The sequence below is a fragment of the Macaca fascicularis genome, chromosome X (genome assembly GCF_037993035.2).
Source record: "Macaca fascicularis isolate 582-1 chromosome X, T2T-MFA8v1.1".
NCBI classification, from domain to species: Eukaryota; Metazoa; Chordata; class Mammalia; order Primates; family Cercopithecidae; genus Macaca; species Macaca fascicularis.
This window is the reverse complement of record NC_088395.1, coordinates 99,142,642-99,168,577: the sequence shown is the minus strand read 5'-3', so window position 1 is coordinate 99,168,577 and position 25,936 is coordinate 99,142,642. Positions and strand designations below refer to the sequence as shown.

The 25,936-nt window shown below is 34.2% G+C and overlaps 1 protein-coding gene across 8 annotated transcripts in view; it reads right to left on the bottom strand.

The window, feature by feature from the left end:
* Positions 1-396: 396 nt before the first annotated feature.
* PCDH11X (protocadherin 11 X-linked) overlaps positions 397-25,936 on the bottom strand; it is an 800,164-nt gene continuing 774,624 nt past the window's right edge. For 5 of the 8 annotated variants that reach the window (XM_045383950.3, XM_015443920.4, XM_045383953.3 and 2 more), the window contains one exon: positions 4,706-5,393. In XM_045383950.3, coding sequence (XP_045239885.2) covers positions 4,717-5,393 — 677 coding nt within the window. In that variant the 3' untranslated portion in view covers positions 4,706-4,716. Of the gene's footprint in view, positions 5,394-25,936 lie in introns of all 8 variants that reach the window. The other 3 variants (XM_045383951.2, XM_065538520.1, XM_045383952.2) reach the window with 1 other exon arrangement.

Below are 25,936 nucleotides of genomic sequence, written 5' to 3'. Positions count from 1 at the left end.
AAAGTTATTTTGTTCCGCAAATATTATCAACCATCTCCAGGAACTTATTTCACCTGGATCTCCTATGGTTGTACAGAGAAATCCTTAGGTAACTTTTACATTAAGTGAAGCAGTAGATCTAATCTAGAATAAATAAATATCACTTAAATTTTGTCTTGAAAGATGCTAAATAAATGCTCATAAACACTACAATAGTGTTCAGCAATTTTGAAAAGTGATTGAAATTATGTTCAAGTCAGAAATCATACTGAAGGAGCTACCAGAGTGAACAAAAATATGCAAACTCCGAAATGTACCACTGAAAAAGGGTCTTTTACTCTATACACATTTGAAAATCTATTTAAAATAAAGTGAATCCTTTGAGTTTTGAATTAACACACACAGTAAAAATGAATGTTTATTTCTCATAACTTTTATTAATATATATATTAATAAGAAAACATGCAATACAGAACCTGAAATAGAACAATTAATACCAGTTTGCTGCTGGATTACATACTGCCATCCTTGGCCATACAGTAGCCAACCTTCTTACTTCCAAAGCATGATTAGAACTGCTTTAGGATACTGTTCATTTTCAGATGCTGTATGATATCACAGAGGAGGAATCTTCCCACAATACAAACATAAATACATATTTCATAAAATTCTTAATATTTTAAGTAGAGATAGTATAAATTTCACACAGTTTACTCTTTAAAAAGTATCACTTACAATCACTAAACAATTGCCATCAATTTTTTTTTATTTGTGCACATACATTTTTCTGAATAGATTTTTTGTTACTGCTGCTGCTGTTGTCAACTTACACTGCTTTTAAAAATCACATTTACTAAAAGCACATGATGGTTAGTGTAAGAAAGCTACTGTGAAAGAATATTTTAAGGCCTCTGCATAAAATTGATCTGGTGTGGTAATTGGCACATAATATAGAAAGGTTTTTGTAGAAATGCATTTCAGCTTCTCTTGCTCTCATGTTTTCCCGGCCAACTGGGCCAGTTGGAAACATTCAAGATAGTTACTAATGATCATGATAAAAAGTTTACCTAAACTAACTCTAAATTTGGTTTCAAAAAATATAAAAGAAGAAAGATAAGAAATAATAACTATAATAAAAAATATAAATCAGAAGAGTATAAATAAAAGTCTAAACAAGTAGATTTTCGTAAATGTATATTAGGAAGTATACACACCTTCAGTAATACCATGAAAAAGAAACAAACAAACAAACAAAAAACTAATGTTGAAATATACATGTGAGTAAAACTCCCTTAATTTTCTCAGGATTGAAAAGGATTTTTTTACGTGTGTGACATGATTACATTTTCAGAACTGAACAATTTGTGATTTGTTTAGTCAATTTTTTCCCATTTAATGACCGTGTGTGATAAATATTAGTTTTGGAAGGCAGAGGCTCTTTGTAACTGTTACCATTACACAATAGCACTAACCATTTAATGATCATTATTTTCTAACCAAATTTACATAATCAAAAATAAAATGTTAAGTAACTAAATAAGACTACACAAAATTACTCTCTAAATTTATTACATTGTAGATACCATATGTAAAAGCTAATTTTTAATACACTGGCACAATATTAGCTAAAACAAAGGTAAAGTTTAAGAAAAGAATGTGTATGCTCGTAGCATATAAGATACTTAGTATTTGAATACATACAAGTGTGATATAGTAATACCATAGCTAGAAAATTAATCACAATCTAATTGAATATGGACACAAAATAGAATAACTACTTTGAATGTATTATTCTCATATGTCATTCAGTTTGAAGTTTTAATTTCAAATCAAACGAAATCCTTTTTAAAACAAACATTTTTTGATTGTTGGTTCAGTAAGACATTTTGCAGTTCTAGGACTACATATTCATACATCACAATAGCCACTTGTGTACTGTGTCAACCTATACCACTGTCTATTCAGCCACAGAAATAACTTGTAATGTGATGAAAAAGGTATCATCAGATCTGAAGCCCTAGAAGTTACAGGTTTCCAAGGCCAGACCTAGTGGAAGCTTAGAAAGAGATGGCATAGGGGAGAATAACTGGGCTCATACCCCTTGCCTCTTTGGCTACTCTCAGCCTGCTTCCATTCAAAGCCTCTCTGGTAAAAACCAAGAAGAGGGTGCCCAGTCATTTAATATTCTAAACACAGTCTAAGTCTGATTATAAAATCAGAGTTAGAAAGGGTAATAAAAGCGTATTGGTTCATTCCTATATCTATAGGAAAGGTGTCAAAAGTTCACAACACAAGTTTCCAGATATGAGGATTTAAGAACCTCCCTAGTAACTCAATAAATTCTACCATCAGAAGAAAAATCCCAAATATCCAACTTTGGGTCCTATTTGATATTTTTTAACATAGATAGTAACCATTAAGATGCCTGACAAGCTATTTAATAATCTTTCAGCCTCTTCTTTTTATTCTTTAAATGTGTGTATCTGTGTGTGTGTGTGTGCATGTATGTGTGTGTATAGATCGTAAGAAAACTAAAGGTCTGCAGAGAGAAAATGTGAAAATAATTAAAATACAAGAAAAAAATCTCACTCACATCATCTTTGCAGGTATTTGAGGCAAAAATATGTTCTAAAATCTACTGGAAGCACTGACTTTTGTCACTATTGGTTCTTTTCTTAATCTTCCCCAAGTTTAAGATTTTCAACATCAACAACAATAGCAAAAATATCAACACATTTGTATGATAATAATTTAATAAACTTCCAAATATCATCAGTCCTTCAGGATTCACGTGCACCTGGAAAGCCAGTAGGCTCCAAAACCCTTGGAACATTAACACAAAGGATAAAATAAATAAATAAATTTTACTAATCAAACTCTGATAGTTAAAAGTTAAGAAGTTATTCTGCACACCCAATAAAATATGATTTAAGGAGCTTTACAATGGATGAGAATAATGTATATTCTGAAAACGCTACTTAATCTGCTGGACACATGAAAAGAAGCTTTCTCAACACTCAGTGGAAAACCGCACCAATGAAATTATGCAATTACCACAGTTTATGTTACAAAATTTACACACAGTTTCATCATAAATTAAATATCAAGTTACACGTTAGAAAATCTATGTCTAATTTAATCAATGGGAGATATTGACTCCCCCACTCCCCGACCACCCCCGTTAAACATCAATTGTCTCTTGGTTTAGTGTTACACTGAAACAAGGTACTTTCTCAGTTTTGCTATGGAAGAAAATAAAGTTGATGGTGTTTCTGTAAATTTATAAAATGTGCACATAGAAGATAATGGCCAGTTAAGAGATAAAAGAAGGAAATAAAGAACAGACGAGAGAAGAAAACTAATGTTTTCTATGAATAATACTGTTTCTTTGCTTAGAAGAACATATTTTATTTCATATATGAGATTTTGATGGTTTTTGTTCTGTGCGTGTTTTTCAGGTATTTCTTGTTGAATAAGGCACAAGCAGTCATGTGCCTTATTTCTCCCTCTGAATTTTTCCTTAAAATTCTATGTTTGATGTAGATTTTTAATTACATTTCTTGAAAAGTTCCTTCCTGATAGTCTTGTTGTTATTAGTGGTTTTCTTCGGTAAGTTGAGCTAGAATAACAAAAATCCCTTAGTCTTATAGATTTAGTATATGGTTTTATCTACAGTTATATGTATTTGTTATTTTTACTGAACACCCTTTGGTAACAGCCTATTGAGCTGTCAAATCAACATTTAAATCTTCCTGAGTTTCTCCACAAAATAGTAGTTTACCGTCAATATTGTAAGTGACTCATGCTTTGAATGCTTCCACCTCCTTTTAATTTTCTAGGCTGTTACATACAAATTCCCAGAAGTAAAGATCCAAGTAATAATGGGCTACAGGCTTAAAATGGCAGATACTGTTTTATTTCTGATGTACTTTACACTAAACTATTAAAGTAAAAAGAGGCCCTTTTTAGCAAATAGTTGCCTAATTTGGGCAGTTATTGCACTTCTGTGTCTCGAACTCTACTAAAGAGTAGAGAAATAGGTTGTAGATCTAGATCTGTACAGTTTATATATATTCCTTATTGAAAATGTATATACAAATTATATCAACAATATAGTACTGGAATAAAGTAGAAAACGTGAAAGCAGAGAGAGAGAGACACACAACAAGTGGTATTTACACTACCTACTGTGTATTTTGAGGGGAGACTCACTAACAACAACAACAACAACAAAATAAAACCTGAAAACAACAAACAAAAATCAAACAGAAAGCCCAAAAAAAGGCTAGAATATGTATACCTTTTACCATTATTTGAACAAAAGTTTAGATAAACTAAAGGTAAACTTAGAAAATAAGATATTTCTAGGCTTTCCATTTGCTACATACTGGTTCCACACAATCAGCATGGAAAAAAATCAGTAATATTGCACACGATGATAAAAATAACAAAAAATACTGTACATCAGAAATAGTACGCTCCGTCATGATAAGCCTTACTGTACAAGGGGATGCAAATTGTTAAATTCCTTTTCTTTTTAAATACACATTCTGAATTAAACAAATTGCAATTTTTTGGTTAACTTTTGACTAAGGGTCTAGCTCTAGACTTATTCTGGTATCTGTTTCTATTTACATAGCTATTTACAAATCTGATAATCAGAATACTCATTGAAATTGTATCTTAAATTTTGATTACATATGTCTTTTCTGAAAATTTGAAGTAATTATTTTAGCTTTACAAGGGATGTTCTTCCATAATGGGAGAATCACCTTTGGAGGGTCTGGCCTTTTGGCGTGGAGTGAAGGTTGTCAAAGGAATGACTTTAATTGAATCATCACTGGGATGAAGTCTCTCAGACATGGTGTAAAACTGAGATGTTGCACTACCTTGCACTCCCTGATCAACAGAGCATAGTCCATCAGCACCTTGCACCCAACCTTGCTGCAAACTGACTGATGATTGGGCCTGGCTGCGATGGAGGGCAGTAACCTGGGGCAGAGGAGAGCCGTGGCAGATTGCAGCAGCCTGTGCTAAAGGAGGGCTGTAGCAGAGGGCTGAGGCCTGTGCTGATGGTGGGCTGTGGCGAAGTGCAGTAGCCTGCGCTAGAGGAGGACTATGGTGGAGAGCAGAGATCTGTATTGGTGGAGGGCTATGGCATAATGCGATGGTCTGTGTCACTGGAGGGCTGTGGCAGAGAGCAATGGTCTGTGTCACTGGTGGGCTGTGGTGGTGAGTAGAGGCCTGTGACAGTGGTGGGCTCTGGCATAGAGCAGAGGCCTGTGCTTGCGAAGAGCTGGAATCATTCAGAGACGCTGGCATCCAGCAGGCATCAGAATGGCCATAGATGAGACACTCTTGAGTGCAGTTGTCAGAGGCCTCTTCCACAGTTGGTTGAACAGTTATTTCTGCAGCTGTTGGGGTGAGGAAACAAATAATAAAATTTATATTTCAAAGGCGTATTTTTATTAGCTACTTAAATGACATTGTGACAAAAAAAGGTAACAACCTATATACAAATGCATTACAGACTTCCATTATTTATAGAGTTGGTATTTTTAATTTGTCAATAATTCTTAGGGAAGTATAAATGACTTGGAGTGGGTGGATGAGGTCTCATTATCATAACTGGGATCCTTTGGCCTAGTATCCCAAATGTAGGTATTTTTTATTGTATCTGTGACCCTCAAGGAAACTATGATCATTCATCTATACATGCAAGTCAGCCGAATTATGGCTTCTAACTAGCACTGAGAGAGGACATAAAAGCAAAATGAATTGGAAAACAAATTATAAGAATATATAATGAATTAATTATAGCTAAAAATAGCTAAGAATAAATTACATACATTTGGAAATGTAGTTTATTGAACTCTAAGATATGCCTTAGTTTCAAGAATAAAATATAGTCAAAATTATTTCAAAGATAATTAATTTCTGTGCTCTTCATTTTCTGAAATCATCATAAAATAGAGGTTAGCAACATAATAAACTAGAGATCCAAGTACTTAGCTGTAAACTATAATAGTTTGTAATACTCTTTTTATGAAATTTCTGTATAGTCTTCAAATGTCAATAGATATCAAACATCAATAAAAATATTATACAAATTTTAGTAAAATAAAGATGGAGTTACTATATCTATATAAAGTTTACTTGAGAGCAAGAAGTGCTATCCAGTATAAAGAAATACATTATATGACAATAAAAAGATCAATTCTCCAAGAAGACATATCAATCCTGTGTATATGCACCTTACAACAGTGCTTCAAAATACAAGAAGCAAAATAAACTAGAAATGAAAGGAGAAATAGATATATCCACAGTCATAATTGGAGACTACACTACTCCTTAGAACTTGATGGAAAAAATAGAAAATCAGTAAACACATAGAAGACTTGAGCAATATTATCAACCTACTAGATCAAAATTTATATTAGTAGAACTATTCAATTTTAGCAAGTTAGAAACAGGGGAATATCTTCAAATTGACATGCAGGTTCTACAAAAAGATAACAGCTGACATTATATTTAAAGGTTAAATATCGAATACTTTTCCCAAAAAATCACAAACAGAAAGGTTGACACCACTCCTATTTGACATAATATTGTAAGTTCTAGCCAATGAAATAAAGCAAGAAAAAGAAATGAAAGACATACCATTGAAAATAAACAACACTGTATCTATTCACAGACACATTTAGGTATATATGTAACAAAATGTGTGTGGTATCTGTGTGCTTAAAATTTAAAAAAATGATAAAAAATAAAGAAAATCTAAATAAATGGAGAGATATACCACGTTCATAGCTTGGAATACTCAATATTGTTATCATGTCAGTGGTCCCATAATTGATCTGTAAACTCAACATAATCTAAATAAAAAGGAAATCCTAGATGGATTTTCTGTTTTTGTAGATATCAAAAAGCTGATGCTATAATTTATAGGGAAAGGTAAAGGAATTAGATTAGCCAACCAATTTTGATTAAAAAAAACCTACTTGTGGACTCACATGATCTGATTTCAAGATTTACTATAACATGTACCTAATCATTACAATGTAATATTAGCAAAATAATAAATACAAAATGATTAATAAAAATAGAATAATCAGTCCAGAAATAGATCCACAAAAATACAAAGTTATTTTCTACGAAGGTCTGAATTCAATGGCTAAAGTATAGACTTTTCAACAAGTGCCGATAGAATGATTATAGATTATAAACAGAAAATTAAAACTTGACCCACATCTTTAATCTTATAAAATAATTAATTTGGACTCAATCAAAAGTCTAAATGTAAAATGTAAAATTATACAACTTCTATTATAAAATATTGGAGAAAATCTTTGTGACTATGAGTTAGGTAGCATTCTTAACTACAACACCAAAAGCACAATTTATTTTTAAAAATATGCTAAGTTGAGCTTATTTGTAATTAAAAATATTTACTTTGCAAAAGGCAATGTGAATGAATGAAAAGGCAAGCCACAGACTGTGTAAAAATATTGGCAAATCACATTTCTGACAAGGGAGCTGTATATTTTAAAAAGGATGTAAACTAACAATAGATTTTTTTTTTCCAAGATGACTGATTGAATCCTTTTATCATGCCTCAATGACTTGGAAATAGCACAATAGTGCATAATGATCAACTTCGTGAGCTTTAATTCAAGAAGAAAAATGAGAATCCACCAGTACTGTGAAGGGTGCCCCAGGCGCCAGGGAGGGGGACATGGGCAAACAGTCCTTGTGATGGCATCCAGCTGATAAAAGTAAGTGAAGCCCCAGTACATGAGAGAGACAGAGAGCCTCCCTCTGTGACTCACCTTTCTACTGGGGATCTGAGCAACCCAAGAGGAGGGAGAATATTTTGTTCTTTAAAGTCCTGGTGCTAACTTGGGGAGAGGCTTGGAGACCTGTGAGGGAAAAACACCAGGAAAAACTACAGATATTTGCCCAGGCCAAGGACTGAGAGCAGAATGCCGTTTTTAATCCAGGCACATACAAAATCAGCCATTCCTTTGAGACCTAGCAGCATGGTCATGCAGGTATTTTAGTCTCAGGACAGAGATTGGAACACCTGCTCTGGAGCCGGGTACGGGCTTCCATAGCCAGAATTGTAGAAAGCCCCACAGCAGTAGGCACCAGAATTGTACGCTCCCCTGTTGAAGCCCTGGGGCAGGAGAAGAGCTGCTATAGCTGTGTTTTCTCCTGGGGGATGAGACTTTCATTCAAGGCCAGCTGGCAACCTGAAACTGACTTGCATATGCCATTAATGGGTGCTGCAGCATGCTCCTCTGAGATTGTGGTATAGCAAGGCCCTCTCCATTCCACCTCCATGCAGAAATCCAAGATTTGGAGCACCTACTTGCTTGAATCAGCAATCTGAGTTGCCCCACTCTTCATGGACATAAATTGTGGTATGGCAGGCACTTTTATTACTGATAATGGTGATTTTTTGCTTTCGTATTTTTTTTTTTTTGGATCAGTCTAGCTGAGGGTATATCAATTTTATTAAATATTTCAAAAGATGAACATTTGGCTTGTTAATTTTCTTAAATATTTGTTTTCTTTATTGCTGAGAAATTCATAATTTCTTTATTCTTGCTTTGGGTTTATTTTGCACTTATTTTTCCAGCTTCTTAATGTAGAATCTTAGGACATTAATTTTAGATTTCCCCTCATCACTAATATAATTATTTAAAGTTTTAATATTTACTGTGGACACAGTTTTAGTTAGTTGCATCCCATAAATTTTGCTATATTTTATTATAATTCCATTTAAAATATTTTCTTACTTTTTTATTTCATTATTGTCTCATCAAAGTATACTGTTTAATTTCCAAATATTGTGATTTTTCTGAGATAGTTTATTGTTATTTATGTTTTAATGCCATTAACATAAATAAACATATTCTATGTGCTTTCAATTCATTTGAATTTAATAAGTTTTTTAATAACCCAGAAAATGATTGTAATAGTGCATTTTTATGCTGCTGATGAAGACATACCCAAGACTCAGTAATTTATAAAGAAAAAGAGATTTAATAAACTTACAGTTCCACATGGCTGGGGAGGCCTCACAATCATGGCAAAAAGTGAAAGGCAAGTCTTACACTGAAGCAGGCAAGAGAGAATGAGGGCCAACCAAAAGAGGTTTCCCCTTATAAAACCATCAGATCTTGTAAGACTTATTCACTACCGTGAGAACAGTATGGGGAAAACTGCCATCATGATTCAATTATCTCCAACTGAGTCCCTCCCATAATATGTGGGAATTATGGGAGATACAATTCAAGATGAGATTTGGTGGGAACACAGAGCCAAACCATATCATTCTGCCCCTGCCCCTCCCAAATTTCTTGTCCTCACATTTCAAAACCAATCATGCTTTCCCAGCAGTTCCCCAAAGTCTTAACTCATTTTAGCATTAACCTAAAAGTCCACAGTCCAAAGTCTCATCTCAGACAAGGCAAGTCCCTTCCACCTATGAGACAGTAAAATCAAAAGCAAGTTTGGAGGGTTTTCTTCTTATAAAACAAGTTTTTCTTGGTCTACAAAAAGACTTAGAAAGCCACACAATGATACTGGGGGATATCAACATCCCACTGACAGCATTAGGCAGATCTTCAAGACAGAAAACTAACAAAGAAATTCTGAACTTGAATTTGACACTTAACCAGTTGAACTTAATAAACAAGCACAGAATACTCTCCCCAATATACGTGTATATACAAAATATACATTCTTCTCATCTGCACATTGAGCATCACTAAGGTTGACCACATCCTTGGCCATAAAACAAGTCTCAATAAATTTTAAAAAAATTGAAATCATACAAACCATTGAAAAAATAAATAAGATTGACAGGCTACTAGCTAGATTAACAGGAGAAGATCCAAATAAGCACTGTCACAATAGACAAAGGTGACATTACAACTTATCCCACAAGAATTCAGAAGATCCTCAGAAAATATAAACACCTCTGTGCACACAAAATAGAAAATTGAGAGGAAATAGAGAAATTGCTGGAAGCACACAATCGCCCAAGATTGAATCAGGAAGTGATTGAAACTGTGAACAGATCAATGCTGAGTTTTGAGACTGAATCAGTAACTTTAAAAACTACCAAACAAACAAACCAAAAACAAAACCCAGACCAGATGGATTAACAGCCAAATTGTACCAGACATCTAAAAAAGACATGTTACCAATGCTACTGAAACTATTTTTTAAAAAAATTGAGTAGTAGGGACTTCTCCCTAACTTCTTCTATGAGGCCAGCATCATCCTGATACCAAAACCTGGCAAAGACACAACAAAAATGAAAATTATAGGCCAATATCTCTGATTAACAAAGACACAAAAATTGTCAAAAAAAAAAAAAAAATACTAGGAAACTGAATCCAACAGCACTTCAAAACATTAATTGACCGTGATGACTGTGATCAAGTAGGCTTCATTCTTGGGATGCAAGGTTGGTTCAACATATGCAAATCAATAAATGTGATTCATGCATAAACAGAAGTAAATTTTTAAAAAAATGTGATCATCTCAATAGACACCGAAATGACTTTTGATAAAATCCAGCATCTCTTCATGATAAAAACTTTCACATGTTAGGCACTGAAGGAACACACCTTAAAGTAATAAGAGTCATCTATGACAAACCCACAGCCAACATCATACTAAACTAGCAAAAACTAGAAGCATTCTTTTGAAAACTAGAATAAGACAAGGATGTCCACCTTCAGCACTTCTATTCAACACAGTACTGGAAGTGCTAGACTGAGAAATCAGGAAAGATAAAGGATTAAAGACATCTAATTAGGAAAAGAATATGATAACCTATCTCTATTCATGGCCAGTAGGATTCAATATGTAGAAAACCCTAAAGAACATTGAAAGGCTCCTGGAACACAAAAGATTCAGCAAAGTTTCAGCATACAAAATCAATGTGCAAAAAGTAGTAGAATTTCTATACATTAATAATATTAAAGCTGAGTGCTGGATCAAGAATAGAATTTTATTTGCAATAGCCAAAAAAAAAAAAAAGCTAGGAATACATCTAACCAAGGCAGCAAGAGGTTTGTACAAGAAGAACTACAAAACGCTGCTAAAAGAAATCATAGATGACACAAACAAATGCAAAAGTATCCTATGCTCATGGATTAGAAGAATAAACATAAAAATGACCGTACTACCCAAAGCAAAATACAGATTCAACCCTCTTCCTATCAAACTACCGAAGTCATTTTTCCAGAATTTGGAAAAAAAAAAACTGTTCTAAAATTTATATGGAACCATGAAATAAGCCAAATAGCCAAAGTAATCCTAAGCAAAAAGAACAAAGCTGGAGGCATTCCATTATCTGATTTCAAACTGTACTATAAGGCTACAGTAACAAAAAGAGGACGGTACTCATACAAAAGCAAACACATAGACCGATGAAACAGAAACAGAGAACCCAGAAATAAAGTTGCACACCTACAGCCATCTAATATTTGACAAAGTTGACAAAATTAAGCAGTGGGGAAAGCACTTTCTATTCAAGAAATTATGCTGGGACAGTCTAGCCACATGTAGAAGAATGAAATTGGAACCCTACCTATCACCATATACAAAAATTAACCTAGGATGAATTAAAGATTTAAATATGAGACCAATAACTGTAAGAATTCTAGAAGGAACCATATGAAACACCATTCTGGACATCAGCCTTGGCAAAGAATTTATGACTAAATCCTTACAAGCAATTGCAACAAAAACAAAAATTGACAAATGGGACTTGATTAAACTAAAGAGCTTCTGCAAAGAAAAATAAGCTATCAATCAGGCAAACAGACAACCTATAGAATGGGAGAAAATATTCCCAAAGTATATATACATTCAGCAAAGGTCTACTATCTAGAATCTATAGAGAACTTAAACAAACAACATGCAAGAAACAAAAGCCTTCATTCAAAAGTGGGCAAAAAATATAAATAGACACTTCTCAAAAGAAGACATACAAGGGGTCAACAAACATATGAAAAAATATTCCTCATCACTCTTCACCAGATAAATGCAAATCAAAACCACAAGGAGAATCTATCTCACACCAGTCAGAATAGCTATTATTAAAAAGCCAAAAAACAACAGATGTTGACCAGGTTGTGGAGAAAAGAGAATTTTTATACACTGTTGGTGAGAATATAAATTAATTCAGCCTTTGTGGAGAGCATTTTGAAGATTTTTCAAAGAACACAAAACAGAATTACCATTCAACCCGGAAACTCTCATTACTGGGTATTATTTCCAAAAGAAAACAAATTATTCTACCAAAAAGACACATGCACTTGCATGTTGACACAGTACTATTCACAATAGCAAAGACATGGAGTCAACCTAGGTGTCCATCACTGGTGGATTAGATTTCTTATATATAGCACATGTATATCATAGGATATACGCAGTCTTTAAAAGAACAAACTATGTTATTTGCAGCAACATGGACGCAGCTGGTGGCTATTATCCTAAGCAAATTAACACGGGAACAGAAAGCCAAATATCACATGTTCTTCCTTATAAGTGGAAGCTAAACATTGTGTACTCATGGAAATAAAGACGGCAACAGGCCGGGCGCGGTGGCTCAAGCCTGTAATCCCAGCACTTTGGGAGGCCGAGACGGGCGGATCATGAGGTCAGGAGATCGAGACCATCCTGGCTAATACGGTGAAACCCCGTCTCTACTAAAAAATACAAAAAACTAGCCGGGCGAAGTGGCGGGTGCCTGTAGTCCCAGCTACTCGGGAGGCTGAGGCAGGAGAATGGCGTGAACCCGAGAGGAGGAGCTTGCAGTGAGCTGAGATCCGGCCACTACACTCCAGCCTGGGTGACAGAGCGAGACTCCGTCTCAAAAAAAAAAAAAAAAAAAAAAAAAAAAAAAAAAAAAAGACGGCAACAAAAGACACTGAAGAGTATTAGAAGGGAGAGAGTGGGGAGAAAGGGTTGAACAACTATGAATATGATGGGATTATTCATACCCAAAACCTCAGCATCACACAATATACCCAGGTAACAAATATGCACATATACCCCCAGAATCAAACATAATAGTTGAAATTTTAAAAACTAAAAAATAACAATAAGAAAATAAAGAACTCAATTTAAAAACTGGCAAAAGTTTTTAAATAGACTTCCTTGATAGTATAGACTATCAAGGAAGATATGAATATGTCAGATAAGCATATAATTAGAGGCTCAGCACAGTCAGATATTAAAGAAATGCAAATTTAAAATACAAAGAGATACTCTTCTATTTGAGTGGTTAAAAGAAAAACTAAAAATACCAAGTGCTGGTTAGTATTCTAAACATCTAGAATCTTCAATTAATGCTGCTGCTGACACAGAATGGCACAGGGAATTTAGATAACAGTTTTTCAACTTCCTATGAAGCTAAACATATACTTGAAAAACAAAAACAGATAAAAAACAGCAATCCCAGTCCTGCATATTGATGCAGAATATTTGAAAACTTATGTTATCATAGAAATTTATATGTGCAAGTTAAACAGCATTATTAATAATCACCAAAATGTAGAAATGACTCTTACTGTCTTTCAGCTGGTAAAAGAATGAACTGTGTCATAGCCATACACTGAAATACTACTCAACAATACAAACAAGCATATTGATTCTTAGAGCAACATGGATGAATCTCAGATGAATTTTGCTAAATGAAAGAAGCCATAATCAACAGTCTACATCGTGTATGGTTCCTATTATATAACATTCTGGAAATGGCAAGCTTACAGGGATGAAAAACATATAGGTGACTGTCAGGAGCTGGGAATTCAGGTAATGTTGACTAGCAGAGCAACACAAAGAAATTTTGGGAGTAATGAAAGTGTTCTCTATATGAAAATGGTGATGGATACATGATTGTATGCATTTGTCAAAACTGGCAAAACTACAGAACATGAGTGAATTTTATTGTATGTAAATATAAAAAACAGCAATGAGTGTTTCCAACTGCTGAGAAATTGTACTTTTTATAAATTATTTTTGCCTCCTTTATTCAATTCAGAATTATTTTTTCCAGAAAAATATTCTAATCAAATTAAATAGTATTGGAGCCAAATAATACATGCTTCTTTGTGGACTCACTGCTTGAAATATTTTTAATACAAAGTTATCAAATTCAAAATATAATTTTGAAAATAATGTGTGGAAATATTTAAAAACATAAGAATATCATACTTATTTACAGAAACTAAGGACAAAGTATAATACAAAGGTTTTCTAAGACATTTAGCCTCATACATTTTCTACCTTCACAAAGCTAGAAAAATGACAATGATTTTTGTTTAGGTGCATGGTATTAAGAGCAGAGCAGGAAGGAAGAATTTGGGTTTTTTTAGAGAAAGAAACTGTCCATATAATCATCACTATTTTTTTAACTTTGGATTGCAACTACTAGTTAATTTCAAATAACTTTATAAATGATTGGTATAATTTGTTTTCACACTTAGGTCTCCAGAAAAGAAAAAAAAAAAAAAAACATTATCTTTTTCTTCTCTCCCAACGTGTGTGCTTGCTGAGTGATAATGACAATTCAAATTTTTGTGCGTAATTTTAAAAACTAAAAATAGAGATTCAATTTCTTATAGAGTCCAGTGACTGTCATTATCCTATCATTCTTAGTACCAAAAAATAGGATGTAAAATAAGTTATAGTAAGACTAATAGCTCTTCATTAGATAACCATTTATCTTTCTTTATTTAGAGCTCACTTAAAATAAACGTGTCACTAGGAGATTAACGTTTAAAATGTTCTTATTTTTGCACAATTATATTTGAGAAATAGTTGGGAATATAGAGTTTTATATATTTCAGATAGTATTAAACCATAATCTCAGGCATGAAAATACGTGAACACACATATAACTTTACTTTCAAACAAAATTTAATTTCCTGGTCGTCAGAAAAACAATTTATCCGGTAGCCTGAAATTTCACAAAAAATAATACATCATCGTTTCAACATCGAGCTTCTAGCCTATTTGTGATGAGGAAATTGATGCAAAGTCATTTTCACTGGAAAATGATATAATTTATAATTATTCCTTTTTAACAATTTTTTTGAGATATAGTTTATACCTTAAAATTCACCCATTTAACATGAGATATTCAGTGGTTTTTAGCATATCCACAGTATTGTGCAACCATCTCAATTCTGGGACATCTTTATCACTTCAAAAAGAAACTATTAGCAGACACTGCCCATTTCCCGTCAAACCACAGAGCCCTAAGCAATCTCTAATCTACTTTCTGTCTCAATAGATTTGCCTGTACTGTACATATAATAGAAATGCAGTCCTTTATTCGGACGGTCAGGTAAGTGGTCTGTTGTATTTAGCATAATGTTTCTGAATTTCATTCATGTTGTACTATGTATCAGTACTTCAGTTCTTTTTTACTACCCAAGATTATCTTTTTTTTTTTTTTTTTTTTTTTTGAGACGGAGTCTTGCTCTGTCGCCCAGGCTGAAGTGCAGTGGCCGGATCTCAGCTCACTGCAAGCTCCACCTCCCGGGCTTACGCCATTCTCCTGCCTCAGCCTCCCGAGTAGCTGGGACTACAGGAGCCCGCCACCTCGCCCGGCTAGTTTTTTGTATTTTTTAGTAGAGACAGGGTTTCACCGTGTTAGCCAGCATGGTCTCGATCTCCTGACCTCGTGATCCGCCCGTCTCGGCCTCCCAAAGTGCTGGGATTACAGGCTTGAGCCACCGTGCCCGGCCAAGATTATCTTTTATAAGGATATGCTACTTTTTATTTATCCATTCATCAGGTCATGGACATTTGGGTTGTTTTTGTCTTTTGGCTATCGTGAACAATGCTTTTATTAACATTTATGTAAAAGTCTGTGTGCTGGGTCATGCCAACTCTGTTTACCATTTGAGGAACTGCCAAATTGTTTTCCAAATTGGGTGCACTATTTTACATAAACATCAGAAATACATGAATGTTCCCATCTCCCTATGCACTTACCAGCATTGGTTATTATTTGTCTTTTTTATTACAGCAATCTCAGGAGTAAGAAGTGCTATCTCATTGTGATTTAGATTTGCATATCCCTAACTGCTAATGAAGTTAAATATTTTTTGATATACTTACTAGTCATTTGTTTTTATTCTTTGGAAATATATGCCTATTTGTATTTTTTACCCATTTAAAAATTATATCTTATGCATTACTATTGTTGGATTTTACAAGTTCTTTTTATGATCTAAATATAAGACCCTTATAAGATACACAATTTACAAATATTTTCTCACATTCTGTGGTTTGTCTTTTCACTTTCTTGATCATATCCTTTGACGTACAAAAGTTTTGAAGTTGATGAGGTATAATGTATTGTTTTTGTTGTTGCTTGTACTTTTAGTGTCAGATCTAAGAAAACTTTGCTTAATGCAAAGTCATAAAGGTTTACTCCTGAGTTTTCTAATAGTTTTATAGTTTCTGTTCTCAGATTAAGGTCAATGATCATTTGGAGTGGTTATTTCTATGCATTTTGTAAGGAAGTATCTAAAAATTATCCTTTTGCATGTGGATATCTGGTAATCCCAGTGCCACTTGTGGAAAGACTATTCTTTATTGACTTTAATTGGCTGAAAATCAATTGTCTGTAAATATGAGAGTTTATTTATGGACTGTTAGTTCTATTACATGCATGTATATTTCCTTAGGTCAGTATCACACTAGCTTGATTGCTATTGGTTTGCGGAAAGTTTTAAAATTGAAAAGGCTTAGTTATCCAACTTTGTTCTTATTTTTCACAATTATTTTCGCTAATCTAGTTCTCTTAAATTCCCATGGTTTTAGGATTAGCGTCTTATTTCTGCAAAATTCAAGTTGAATTGTGTCAAATATGAAGATCAATTTGTGAGGGATTGTATCTTATAATATTGTCTTACAAATTAAGAACATGGGATGTCTTTTCACTTATTTAGATTGTTCATTTCTTTCACCAATAGTTTAGAATTTTTAAAGGATAAGACGTACCTTTGTTAAATTTATTTCTAAATATTTTATTTCATTTTATTCTACTGTAAATGAGATTTTCTTAATTTTTTAAGAAATGTTTGGCCGGGCGCGGTGGCTCAAGCCTGTAATCCCAGCACTTTGGGAGGCCGAGACGGGCGGATCACGAGGTCAGGAGATCGAGACCATCCTGGCTAACACGGTGAAACCCCGTCTCTACTAAAAAATACAAAAAACTAGCCGGGCGAGGTGGCGGCGCCTGTAGTCCCAGCTACTCGGGAGGCTGAGGCAGGAGAATGGCGGGAACCCGGGAGGCGGAGCTTGCAGTGAGCTGAGGTCCGGCCACTGCACTCCAGCCCGGGCGACAGAGCGAGACTCCGTCTCAAAAAAAAAAAAAAAAAAAAAAAAAAAAAAAAAAAAAGAAATGTTTAATGCTAAAATATAGAAATACACTCAACTTTTAATATATTGCTCTTATACCTTGAAGCACTGCTAAAGTATTAGTTTTAAAAAGTTTTTAATAGATTTCTTAAGATTTTCTGTATAATAAACTCATACCATCTTCAAATAGAGATAATTTTACGTTTTTCTTTACTATCTGGATGTTTTTGTATCTTTTTTTTTTTTTTTTTTTTTTTTTGCCTAGTTACCTGTCGTAAAACATCCAGTACAATGTTTAATGTTTAATAGAAGAGGTAAGTATGGACATCCTATGTCTTGTTTCTGATCTTATGGGAAAAGCATTGAGTATTTCACCATTAAATGTTTTGTAATTTCTCTTGTTGTTTCTTCTTTAACCAATTTATTACTTAGGAAGATCTTGTTTAATTTCTATATACTTGTTAATTTTCCAAATTTCTTTTGTTATTCATTTCTAATTTTCTTTCCTTTTGATCAGAAGACATATTCTGGATGAGTTCAATCTTTTCAAATTATTGAGGCTTCTTTTATAGCCTACCACGTAGTCTATCCTGGAAAATCATGCCTGTGTACTTTCAGAGTCTATGTATTCTGCTCTTGTAGTTGGATACATGTCTGTTAGGTCTAGTTGGGCTAGAGTGCTGCTTGAGTCTTCTGTTTATTGATCTACTGCCTAGTTGTTCTATTATTGAAAAAGGAATTTAGAAATATCTGACTATTATTGAAGTGTCTATTTCTCTCTTCAATTCTGTCAAATTTGCTCCATGAATTTTGTGGCACTGGAGTTAAGTGCATATATGTTTGTAGTATTATTATTTTCTGATAGTTTGACCATTTTTTTATGATACAATGTTCCTCTTTATTTCTGGTAACATATTTTAAAGTCTTTTGTTGCCAGATATTAGTGTAGTCACTTCAGCTTTCTCATGATTCTTACTTACATAGTATAATGTTTTTCTGTAATTTTACATTCAGTGCATTTGTATCTTTGAATCTGGAGTGTGTGTACTGTAGGCATATATTCAGATCTTATTTTGTAGTCTATCTGACACTGTTCGCCATGTTTTAAGTTGTTTAATCTATTTACTTTGTTATTAATATCATGAACTGATATCCGCCATTTTTCTTTTTATTTTCTATAAGTTTCATGGTTTCCTCCTGTTTCTCCTTGCAGTTTTCTTTTGCATTAGGTGAATACATTCTAGTGTAATATTTTAATGCTTTTAATGATATTTTTCACAATACATGTGTGGGTACGTATATGTGTGTGTATGTGTGTATGAGTGTTATTCTCTTAGTGTCTAGTGCTTGAATCTTAATTTATCAGAGTTGCTTTTGACTTAATGTAAGTTAATTCCATGGGACATAGAGATATTACTGCTATATACCTGTATTTACTATTTACTTTTCTGTAACATATATATGTAAAAAATTCAATAGCTGCATTGCCATAATTATTTTTATTGAAGCTGATAACAGGGGAGTAGTACATAATTATAAATTATATTTTATTAACCTTCCTATTTTACAATTTTGTTCTTTTATTTCTTTTTCTGTGAATTCTAGTTATGATCTGGTATCATTTCTTACTCCAATGCTTTGCTTCTACCTATCTTTGTGCTAAAGTTGTAATTATGTGTTATTATTATATATGACATTTCTATATGTTATAGACCCAACAACAAAATTATATATAATTGTGTATATATAATTATATATGTATATATCTTATCTTATACAATTGTTTATATAGAGATGTATATGTATATATCTTGTTTTATACAAGGGTTTGCAAATTCATTAAGAGGAGAAAAAGAAAAAACATAATATTATACTGTCTTTTACATTTGCCTACATCATTCCTTTTACTGCCAATATTGTGTTTTTTAATGTGATTTCAAATTACTATCTTGAGTCTCTGACTTTCAGCCTGAAGAATTTCCTTTAGTATTTTGTGTAACATGAATATGCTAGCAATAAATTTTCTCAATATTTGTTTGTCTAGGAAGGTTTGTATTTCATTTCTGACAAATATTTTGCCGGATAAAAAACTATTTCTTACCTTTTTTTTCTTAACAACTCTTTGTTATTTCACTGCCTTCTTGCCTTCTGGTATCCACTGAAAGTCTTTTTTTTCCCTCCAAAATTTTCTCATTTTCTTTATCTTTCAGTATTTTTACTGAAATGTGTCTGTGTGGATCTCTGTGTTTATCAGACTTTATTAAGTTTATTGTGTATATATGGCTTTTATCAAATTAAGAAATTTAATAATATTATTTCTTCTAGTATTATTTCCACTCCTTTTTCTTCTTTCCTTCTGATACTCCCTTTCCTCATCATTGTTCTTTATTTCTTTTTTACTTCAATGAAGTAAATAGATTAAACAACAAAAAACAAGCCAAACATTGTCAGAGAGAATAAAAAATAAGATCTGAGTATATACCTTTTTCTTTGTTCTTTTTTTGTCTCTTTTTCTTTAGATTATATAATATCTATCAACCTAAATTCAAGTGTTCTGATTCATTCTTCTATTGGTTCAAATGCACTGTTGAATCAGTCTAGTAAATTTTACATATTGATTAGAGTACTTTTCACCTCCAGAGTTTCCATTTGGTATTTTTATGCTTTTTATTTCATTATTGATATTCGGTATTTGATAAAATATTGGCATTTTACCTTCCTTTACTTATTTAAGCAGAGTTTCTTTTAAATCTTTGAATATGATTATAATGGCTTCTTTGTAGTTATTATCTGTTAAATTTGACAACAGAGCTCTCTCACAGTTAGTTTTTGTTGCTTGCTTTTTTTCATGTATAGCTCACAGTATAACTCATAATTTTGTCACAGAATACCTCATAATTTTATCAAAAACTAGACATTTTAGATTATATATTGCATCTACTGATACCCCTACCCTCTCTGGGACTTGATTTTGTTGTTGTTTATTTACTTGCTTTGTTACTTGGCTAGAATATTTGGCGAAGTCTATATCCCATTGAATGTGTTAATTCTGATGTCATGCATCAGAGGGTACGGCCTTAAGTATGGACATACACTGAGATGTCAGTATTTTAGCTAAGGTTTCTTTGACAGTCTCTTTCCCTGATTTTTCAGCTAAACTACCTGCTTCATTTGGTATCCATTCTCAGCCAGTTAGGCTCCACTCATTACTGGCTGATTGCTTGATTGTTTTTGGCAATGTCCTAAGGCATAAATTGCTCAGCAGTCTGATACAATTAAATTTGAGCCTCTTTGCAGGGGTAGTCTTTAAGGCAAGATTTGGATGTTGGTTCTGACCCAAGCAGGCTTTTTCTCTGCACATTTTCCTGGTTCTCTCTGCTAAACTTACAGCTAATCTACAGTCATTTAAATTTTAATGTAATTTTTATTAATTTTTTAGTTTAGTTTTTTTTTTTTTTCTTCTCTCATGGAGATATCAACTTCTTCTTATTGCCTTATCAGCAAAATCTCCAGTTTTTGACAACTCCCTTAGCTTGAACTTCCCCATACTTTGCTCCAAATGAAGTACCTTCTCTTGAGGACAGCTTTGGAGTTGTCTGTATTTATCATCCCCTGGGCCAAATATGTGTGTCACTGCTTTCAAGATAAAAATGAGAACAGTAGCCTGCTTCTTTTAAATGTATACCTCTGCTTTTTAGCAGACAGGTGAAGTATCCTCTGGTCTTCTTAACGTGCCTAACCTAGCATGGAATTTCTACCCTATAAGTAAATTGGAGTATGGGCAACTAGGCACAGTGTTCTTAACCACTCTTGCATATAACAGAGCTTCTGCAACACAGACCTATTAGAAATTAGAAATCCTGGAAGCCTGTGCCTCAGTGGAAGATACCTTAACCCTAGACTTGGAGTTGGAGGGAAAAGGAGTTCTGCGTTTTTGAATGACCCTGGAAGGGATGAAGATTTTGTCACACTAAATTGTGTGTAGAGATATGGATTATGATTCAAATGCCACAGGCTCTCACTACTCTTGCAGAATATTATTAGATTTTCTAGAATAAGTGCTTCTCCATTTGCTGTTTGCTCTTAGGACAATCTCTTAAGTTGCTTCCAACCTTTGGCTGCTGTGAATAACGCAGCTATGAATATGGGTACTAATATCTGTTTGAATCTCTATTTCAACTACTTTTGAGTATATACCCGGAGTAGAATGGCTGGGTCATATGGTAATTTTATGTTTAATTTTTTTTTTTTTATGAATCACTATACCATTTTCCTTAGTAGCTGCACCATTTTACATTCCCATCAGCAATGTATTAGTGTTTTAATTCTTTCACATCATTGTTCTTTCTTTCTTTCATCTCCTGAGACTTATTCACTCTCACAAGAAAAGCATGGGAAAAACCCACCCTCATGATTCAATTACCCCTCACTGGTTCCCTCCCACAACACGTGGAGATTATGGGAGCTTCAATTCAAGATGAAATTTGAGTGGGGACACAGGCAAACCATATCATTCTGCCCCTGGCAACTCCCAAATCTCATGTCCTCACATTTCAAAACAAATCAGGCCTTCCCAACAGTTCCCTGAATTCTTAATTCAGCAATAACTCAAAAGTTCACAGTCCAAAGTCTCATCTGAGACAAGGCAACTCCCTTCCACCTATGAGCCTGTAAAATCAAAAGCAAGTTAGTTACTTCCTAGATACTATGGGGATAGAGGCAATGGGTAAATATGCCCATTCCAAATGGGAGAAATTGGCCCAAACAAAGGGAGACTACAGGCCTCATGAAAGTGTGAAATCCAGCGAGGTGGTCAAATATTAAAGCTCCAGAATGATCTCCTTTGACTGCATATTTCACATCCAGGTCACACTGATGCAAAAGGTGGGTTCTCATGGTCTTGGGCAGCTCTGCCCCTGTGGCTTTGCAGAGTACAGCCTCACTCCTGGCTGCTTTCACAGGCTGTCATTGAGTATCTGTGGCTTTTTCAGGTGCATGGTGCAAGCTGTCATTGAATCTACCATTCTGGGGTCTGGAGGATGATGGCTCTTTTATCATAACTCCACTAGGCAGTGCCTCAGTGGGGATTCTGTGTGGGGACTCTCACACCACATTTCCCTTCTGCACTGCCCTAGCAGAGGTTCTCCATGAGGACTCTGCTCCTGCAGCACACCTCTGTCTGAACACCCAGGAATTTCCATACATCCTCTGAAATTTAGGTGGAGGTTCCCAATTCATGACTTCTGTGTACCCACAGGCCCAACACCACATGTAAGACACCAACGTGTGGGGCTTGAACCCTCTGAAGCAATGGCTTGAGGTGTACATTGGCCCTCTTTAGCCACGGCTGTTGTGCAGGGCACCAAGTCCCAAGACTGCACAAAGCAGCAAAGCCCTGGGCCTGGCCCACAAAACAATTTTTTCCTCCTAGACCCCCCAGCTTGTGACTGTAGGTGCTGCCATGAGGACCTCTGACATATCCTGGAGAAATTCTTCCTATTGTTTGTGTGATTAATATTTGACTTCTCAATACTTAGGAAATTTTCCCCAGCCAGCTTTGAATTTTTCCTCAGAAAAAGGGTTTTTCTTTTCTATTACATCATCAGGCTGCAAATTTTCCAAACTTTTATGCTCTGCTCCCGTTTTAAACATAAGTTCCAACTTCAAACCATTTCTTTGTGAATGAATAAAACTGAATGCATTTAAGAGCACCTAAGTTACCTCTTGAATGTTTACTGCTTAGAAATTTATTCTGCCAGATACCCTAACTCATCTCTCTCATGTTCAAAGTTCCACAGATATCTAGGGCAGGGGAAAAATGCTACCAGTCTGTTTGCTAAGGCATAGCAATAATCACCTTTGCTCCAGTTCTCAGTAACTTCCTCATCCATTTCTGGGACCACCTCAGCCTGAACTTTTTGGTCAACACCATTCAACAAGTCTCTAGGAACGTCCAAACTTTCCCACATCTTCCTGTCTTCTGAGCCCTACAAACTGTTCCAATCTCTGCCTGCTACCCAGTTCCAAAGTCACTTCCACATTTTTGGGTATCTTAATAACAGTGCCCCAATCCTGGTACCAATTTGCTGTATTAGTCCATTTTCTTACTGCTATGAAGAAATACCCAAAACTGGGTAATTTAAAAAGAAAAAGAAGTTTAATGAACTCACAGTTCCACATGGCTGGAAAGGCCTCACAATCATGGCAGGAGAAAAAAGGCATGTCTTACATGGAGGCAGGCAAGAGAGCATGTGCTGGGGAACTGCCCTTTAGAAAACCATCAGATCTCTTGGGACTCATTTACTACAATGAAAACAGCACAAGAAAAACTTGCCACCAAGATTTAATTATCTCCACTGCATCCCTCCCACAACACATGGGGATTATGGGAGCTACAATTCAAGATGATACTTGGGTGTGGATGCAGCCAAGCCATATCAGGGCACATAAGGTGTTTTGATACAAGCATGCAAAGTGTAATAATCACATCATGAAATATGGGTCATCCATCCCCTCAAACATTTATCTTTCCTGTTATAAACAATCTAATTACATTATTTTAGTTATTTTTAAATGTACAGTTAAATTATTATTGACTATAGTCATCCTGTTGCACTATCAAATATTAGGCATTATCCATTTATTCTAACTACTTTTTTGGAATGATTAACCATCCGTGCCACCCACTCACTTTCTCTACTATGCTTCCCAGCCTCTGGTAATCATATCTCACACTCTATCTCCATGAGTTCACTTGTTGTAATTTTTAGATCCCACAAATAATTGAGAACATGCAATGCTGATCTTACTGTGCCTGGCTTATTTCACTTAATATGATAACCTCCAGTTCTATCCATGTCGTTGCAAATGACTCATTTTTTATATGAATGAATAGAACTACATTGCATATACATTTTATATTTTCTTTATCCATTTATCTGTTGAGGAACACCTAAGTTGTTTCCAAATCTTGTCTATTGTGAAGAGAGTTGTCATAAATGGGGTGGAGATATACAATTTCTGTACTTTGGGGTATATACCAAGAAGTAGAATTGTTGAATCATATAGTAACTCTATTTTTAGTTTTGCGAGGACCCTCTGAACCGTTCTCTTTAGTAGTTGTACTAATTTACATTCCCACAAATAGTGTATGAGGGTTCCCTTTTCTCCACACCCTCTCCAGCTTTTGTTATTGCCTGTCTTTTAGATAAAAGCCATTTTAACTGGGGTGAGATGATATCTCATTGTAGTTTTTATTTGCATTTATCTGATAATCAATGATATTGTGCACCCTTTCATACACCTGTTTGCCATTTGTATGTCATCTTTTGAGAAATGTATATTCACATTTTGTGTCCATTTTTTAATTAAATTTTTTGATTAAATTATTAAGTTTTTTTTTTTTTTTCAATACAGTTGTTTGAGCTCCTTAAATGTTTTGGTTGTTAAAACCTTGTCTGGGGGCGGGGGTGGTAATTTGCAAATATTTTCTTCCATTCTGTGGGTTGTCTCTTCACTTTGTTGATTGTTTTATTTGCTGTGCAGAAGCTTCTTAACTGGATATGACTCCATTTGTACATTTTTGCTTTGTTGCCTGTTCTTGTGGGGTATTACAGAAGAAAACTTTGCCCAGATTGATGTTGAGCGGTTTTCAAGTGTTTCCTTTTAATAGTTTTCTTTTAATGGTTTCACAGTTTGAGGTCTTAGATTTAAGTCTTTAATCCATTTAGATTTAATTTTTGTATATGGTGAGAGATAGGGATCTAGTCTCATTCTTCTGCATCTGAATATCCAGTTTTCCCAGCACTATTTATTGAAGAGACTGTCTTTTCCCCAGTGTATGTTCTCAGCATTTTTGGAGAAAATGAGTTCACTGCAGGTGTTTGGATTTGTTTGTAGGTTCTTGATTCTGTTCCTTTCGTCTATGTGTCTGTTTTTATGTCAGGTTTATGGTGTTTGGTTACTATAGCTCTGTAACATAATTTGAAGCCGAGTAATATAATTCCTCCAGTGTTGTTCTTTTTGCCTAAGATAACTTTGGCTATTCTGGGTCTTTTGTGGTCCCACATGAATTTAGGATTGTTTTTTCTATTGCTATAAAGAATGCCACTGGTATCTTGATAGGGATTATATTAAATCTGTAGTAGCTTTGTGTAATATGGACATTTAAAAATTATTAATTTCCTAATTCATGAACATGGAATATTTTACCTTTTTTGGTGTCCTCTGAAATTTTTTCCATCAGTGTTTTATAGTTTTTTATCATAGCGATCTTTTACTTCTTTGGTTATGTCAATTCCTAGGTATCTAGTTTTATGTGTGGCTATTATTAATTTGACTACTTTTTAATTTCTATTTCAGTTTGTTCACTGTTGGGATATAGAAATGCTACTGAGTATTGTATTTTTATTTCATATCATGCAAGTTTACTAATTTCTTTTATCAGTTCTAATAGTTTTTTTGCACTCTTTAATTCTTTCCCAATATAGAATTATGTCATCACCAAAAAAAGATAATTTGACTTCTTCCTTTCCAATTTAAATGTATTTTA